The sequence below is a fragment of the Chenopodium quinoa genome, unplaced genomic scaffold, assembly GCF_001683475.1.
Source record: "Chenopodium quinoa cultivar QQ74 unplaced genomic scaffold, ASM168347v1, whole genome shotgun sequence".
NCBI lineage: Eukaryota > Viridiplantae > Streptophyta > Magnoliopsida > Caryophyllales > Amaranthaceae > Chenopodium > Chenopodium quinoa.
In genome coordinates, this window is record NW_018743977.1 from 995,074 (window position 1) to 1,001,073 (window position 6,000).

At 32.6% G+C, this 6,000-nt stretch overlaps 1 protein-coding gene across 1 annotated transcript; it reads left to right on the forward strand.

Annotated features, from left to right (window-relative positions):
* The first annotated feature begins 4,660 nt into the window (after positions 1 to 4,660).
* LOC110689921 lies at positions 4,661 to 5,680 on the forward strand. Its single transcript, XM_021866747.1, has 2 exons — positions 4,661 to 5,126; positions 5,266 to 5,680. Exons 1-2 carry the CDS (start codon positions 4,977 to 4,979, stop codon positions 5,635 to 5,637), a joined length of 522 nt encoding a protein of 173 aa, XP_021722439.1. The 5' UTR covers positions 4,661 to 4,976; the 3' UTR covers positions 5,638 to 5,680.
* The last annotated feature ends 320 nt before the right edge of the window (positions 5,681 to 6,000 follow it).

The window sequence follows — 6,000 nt, forward strand, 5'->3', positions numbered from 1 at the left end:
CTCTTTCCTCTCCTCCTCCCTCTCCGCCTCTCTTTCTCCCTCCTCTCCTCTCTTCTCTTCTTCTCTTTCTCTCTCCTCTCCTCACTTCTCTGGTTCTCCTTCCCTCGTTCTTTCCCCTTCTCTTTTTCTCATTTTCCTTCTCTATCTTCTTCGATCTCCTCCTTCTCTCCTCTTCTTTCCCCTTTTCTGACCACCACTCTAACGACGACACAACAACGACAATAACCACACCACCACGCAACGACAATAACAACAACAACCACACCAGCAGCAACGACACCACCGCAACGACAACAACGACACCAGCACGCAGCAACGACAACAACAACATTAGATCTAGTTTTTTTTTTAAAAAACTATTCTGATTATAATTAATTTTTGATATAATTGTAATGTTTTTTTATTAATTTAAGAAGATAATTGTATATTTTATTTATTTTGTTCGATTTCAATTGATTTTGTTTATTTTTTTTTTCGATTTTTTGGTTTGGATCTGGGTTTGATTTTTTGGTTTTTGTTTCGATTTGGTTTGTACAATTTGGGTGTTCTGGATTTTTTTGCGTTTTTTCTAGGTGGGTGGGTTAGGGGGTTGGTTAGGTGGTCTGGGTGGGTGAGGTGGTGGTTTTTTCTGGGTAGGTGGGGTGGGTTCGGTTTGGTTAGGGTGGGGTGGGTTCGGTTTGGTTAGGTGGGGTGGGTGTGGGTAGGGTGGTCTGGGTGGGTGTGGGTGGGGTGGTCTAGGGTGGGTGTGGGTGGGGTTTTTCTGGGAAGGGTGTGGTAGGTGTGGGTTGGGGGTGGGGGTTGTTCTGGGCAGGTGGGGTGGGTGTGGGGTTGGTGGGGGTGGGGGTGGTCTGGATGGGTGTGGGTGGGGGTTGTTCTGGGCAGGTGGGGTGGGTGTGGGTAAGGGTGGTCTGGGTGGGTGTGGGTGGGGGTGGTCTGGGTGGTGGGGGTTGTTCTGGGCAAGTGGGGTGGGTGTGGGTAGGGGTTTTTCTGGGTCGGGTGGGGCTTTTTTTATTGACTTTTTCGACGGAAAATTCCGTCGGAATGTACCTCTTCCAACGGAAAATTCCGTCGGAAACCTCTCCAACTCCAACGGAAAATTCCGTCGGAAACCTCTCCAACTCCGACGGAAATTTTCGTCGAAACATTGCGACGGATTTTCAATTAAAGTCTAAAAAAGCGCCGACAGAAATAAATCTGTCGGAAAATAGCCTTCCGACGGAAATCCGTCCCTTCCTACAAAGGTGTTTACGACAGACTGATTCCGACTGAATTCCGTCGGAAGGCCAGTTTTCGACGGAATTTCCGTTGTTTCCGACGGATTTTTTCCGTATCAAGCTGTTTTCTTGTAGTGTGTGTTTTACACTTTATGCTTCGTGTTTTCGACCAATATCCATCATGTTATGATGTTCTAAACATTATGTATGTCTTGTGCTCTAAACATTATGTCTATATGTTCTAAAGTTTACTTATTAGGTTTTAAAGTTTCATTCTATATTCTAAATTTATTATTTATGTGTTCTAGAGTAATTCACTATGTTCTAAAGTAACTATGTTATTGACAAGTTTAATAATTAAAGTAAATTACTATACTCTAAAGTTTATCCTTAATGTTTTAAAGTTTATCTCTATGTTCTAAAACTTTTAGGTTCTTAAGTTTACCCTTATGTTCTAATATTTTCTGCATATATAATTTTTGTATGTTACAGAGATAATATGATCTTTGGTCCATTTACTGGAGTTGATCACCATAAGAAATATGTTACTTTTGCGGCTTCTTTTGTAGCTCACGAAGATATACCTTCTTTTGAATGGGTTTCTTAATACTTTTCTTAAAGCCATGGGAAATAATGAGCCTGTTTATTTGATTTCCGATCAAGACCCTGTAATGAGAGTTGTTTTTCGTAATGTTTTTCAAACTACAGAACATAAGTTTTGTATGTGGCATATTATGAAAATGGTGCCAATAGTTTAAAAAATAAGTCATTCAACATAATTTAATTTTAAAATACTCATTCGACTAAAGTACTAAACAACTCTTTCACGTGATATTCAATGTTTAAATTTTTGTAAAGACATGAAATAAGAAGAAAATAACTATATTTTGGTAAAACTTTGTTCACAATAGTTTTAGAATTTTTTTAATTAAATATATTGCTAATTTAATAATGAAAATTACAATATATCGTGCATGGCACGAGACCTAACCTAGTTCATCCATCAAAGATACACAACCTATAATTATTTAATTGAATTATTGTTATCTATAATTATTAGTATCATTATTGTTATTGTTATTATTGTAGCTTTAACTATCTCCTAATTTGGTAAAATATCAAGATTTTTTTGGATTTTGATATATATTGATTATTTCCACTTTAATAATTGTACACTTTGATATGCTACCAAAATAAGAACTTAGAGAGATACTCTCTCCATTTCAAAATAATAAGACACAAATACAAAGTTATATCGCACTTGTCAATGCACTATTTTGACCATTAATATAAATAATTAAATATTAGTAATAAAAATATTAATGTCATAAAATATTATATTAATACCTACTTAATAACATTTTATTTGATTTAAAAGACCTATGCAAAAGTCAATCAAATTATGTCAATAATTCAGAAATAGATTATATATATATATATATAGTCTTGTAGGCCTTGTCAGTGAGCTTCAAGCCCTCAACCAAAAGCTTCTAAACAAATAATTATTTATATTATTTTGTGAGAGTGTTGGATTATAATTATTTTAGGTACTTAATTATAAATCAATAATCATCTTCAACTAGCAAAATGCTGCCTTTCATTGCTCATTTTAGTCATATACACTTAATTATATTGCTTTACATCAATGCAGGTTTGCAAGTTATACAATGGTTCAAGCACAAAAGATGTTGGTCTATGCATTTCTTTCATTATTCCTTCTATCAAATTTTCCCACTAATTCCCGGTGTAGAGGGCTTTTCGAAAAAGATAGACCAGATCAAGTTGCCAAGACAATTAAGGTACTTTTCAAGGTCTTTAACAAATTTGAAACTATTTTATAATGTATAACAAAAACAACACCTTTTAAATGTATATTTGGGTGCACATAGAAGTAGCTGCACGGGGTAGTTTTTTGCTCATTTAATTTACATGGTATTTGTTTTTTCTTGTTTGATATAATTTATTTTGCTAAGTTTAAAATTTTAAAATGAACTAAAATATTAAATAAGCAAAAAAATCCTTGAGTGCATTTTACACCCGCATGTATATGTATATAAAAAATTTACGTAAAAAGTATTCATACTTCGTTATTAAAAATAAAATTGATTATGCTTTTCTCCAAAAAAAAAAAAAAAAAGGTATTGTCGTATGCTTGAAGTAATTAAAATTGATTCAGCTAATTATAATATATCTTTTAATTGTAAAAAAAATTAAATGTCTTACACTGGATAAATAAATCTTAATTTCATATACTCCCTCCATCCCAGATTAATTGACACGTTAGAGTTCTTTTCACTATTCATATATTAATTATGAGTATAATTTTTTGATGAATTTAATAAAAACATATTTTATCATCAAATATATTATTAGACAGGATTTAATATAAAGTTTCATAATATAAATTTTTTTTTGTTATTTTTTATTAATATTTAATTAAATAAATAAGATTAAATTAGTGCATTGACATGTGTGCAAAGTTTGACTATATCAGTTATTCGGCTTATTATTAACAAGTACAAATATGTTTTTCAGACAGAATATGGAGATATATATGATTGCATAGACTTTTACAAGCAACCAGCATTTAATCATCCTCTCTTAAAAATTCACAATTTTTATCTAGAGGTATGATATGTTAACTTTAAATTCTTAATTAATACTTCCTCATTTGTTCCTGTTCATTTGTCCCATTTGCCTGTTTGACGTATATTTTGAATATTTGAGTAGACAAGATCGAGTTCTACTCCTAAGGTGGTTGACAACAATGCTAACTCTTGGAGCAAGAATGAAATGTCACTACTAGAAATGTTCCGTTTTAAGGATGGAGGGTGCCCTTCAGGAACTGTTCCTATAAGAAGAGTCAATAATCATCACACTAATTGGAAATACCCAGAGCAAGACGTTTCAGGAGTAGTTGTAAGTTTTTCCATTTTTTTGAGGAAATTTAGCCAAGTGATATTGACATTCAATTATTTTTTTTATTTATTTATTATTTTATTTATTGAAGAAGTAGTTATATTTTGGTAAAACTCGTAGGCAAAAATCTAAAATAAGCAATAAACATCTCAATATGTATACAAATTAACCTATCGACTGATCATCCCAACAATAATACATGTATCAATCATGCGTGGAGGTTTTAAATTTTGTACTCTCTAAGATAGAATTGTAGTCTATTATTAATCAATCCGACTACATTAAAATTACTGTAATTGATGATATATTGAAATATGCGATGAGTACTAAATTAATTATACATTGAAATATGCGGTGAGTAATTGCATGAATTTATTTCATGTGTAGTTTGCGTTGGGTCAAACCAAAAACGATCCCTCAAAGAAATATTATGGAGCTTACGGAGAAATCAGCGTTTGGAACCCACAAGTTAAACCAAACCAGTATACTTCTGCTGAAATAATACTTAGAGGTGGTAATGACGCTATTATCGCGGGTTGGACAGTAAGTTTTTTTTTTCAAATATAAATTTGATTATTCTTGAATTAAAAATGATCATTATTGGTAGTAACTTAAGATGGAAAATCAAGTTACCATTTTCTTTACTTTTTTCCAATGCAAGGTTAATCCAGTGAAATACGGCGACAATCAAACAAGGTTCTTCATTTACGCAAACGTAAGATATATAGCAAAATGTGACTTCGAGTAATTATTTTACTTAGGGATAGTTTGTTACCAATATATGTCAATATGAATTGAAGTCCAAATTACTTATTGATTAACTAATCAATCAACGATTTTATCATGATCAATTTACAGGCAGGCGATAAACATTGTTTCGACTCAGAATGTGGATTTGTAGTAACAAGATCAGATATTCCCCTCAACTTTGTAATGTCTCCATTATCCAACATTACAGGACCAATTTACGCAAGCTCTTTCTTTGTCTATCAGGTAACGTGTGTAAATATTCTACATACAGAGTACAACACATACACATACACATACGACATACTTTATCTGTTTCACTAAAATGGTTACACGTTACTTTTTACGTACATAATGACGATACATATTAAATCCCGTACATCAGGATGAGAAGAATGGGAATTATTATCTCCAAGAAGGAAAGGACAACGTCGAACTCGGGTTTTGGCCGAAGGATATATTCGTAGGGCTAGCAAATGGTGCAACATATGCAGGATGTGGAGGAGAAGTAAAAACTGAAGGCACTGTAAAACCTATAGATGCACCAGTTATGGGAGCAGGGACATATCCTGATGTACTTCCAGAAAAGACGAATTTCGCGTATTGCAAATTCCAAGTGGTAGATGAGGCTCATAATATTGTCACAACTCCAGATCTTGAAGAGTTTACAAATAATAAAGAGTATAATGCTGTTGTTACAAATCAGGAAAATGCTAAATTTATTTACTTTGGTGGACCTTTTCCTGTTAATGTTTAGTTTGATGTACTTTGAATGAAAACTAATAAAATTTTATTTAGCTTTGGATGATTATCATTGTGTGCCTTGAATTATGAGCAGTATAATATGCTTGGATTAGTCTCCAATCATTTATCTAATTTGAAAAATTCATTTGTTAATTATGACATAATTTTGATTTTTTTTTGTAATTTTCATATTAATTTACAAAATTCATTTTTTATTATTACTGAAATAAAAAAATAATTCATAAATTCGTTATGAGAATATTAAATAGTTGACAGAGTTCGAAGACTCGCGAAACTTTTCACCCTGTTCTTGTTGACAGAGTTCGAAGACTCGCGAGTGAATGTATTTCAGCCTCGGAGAGAATTTATTGAGTGC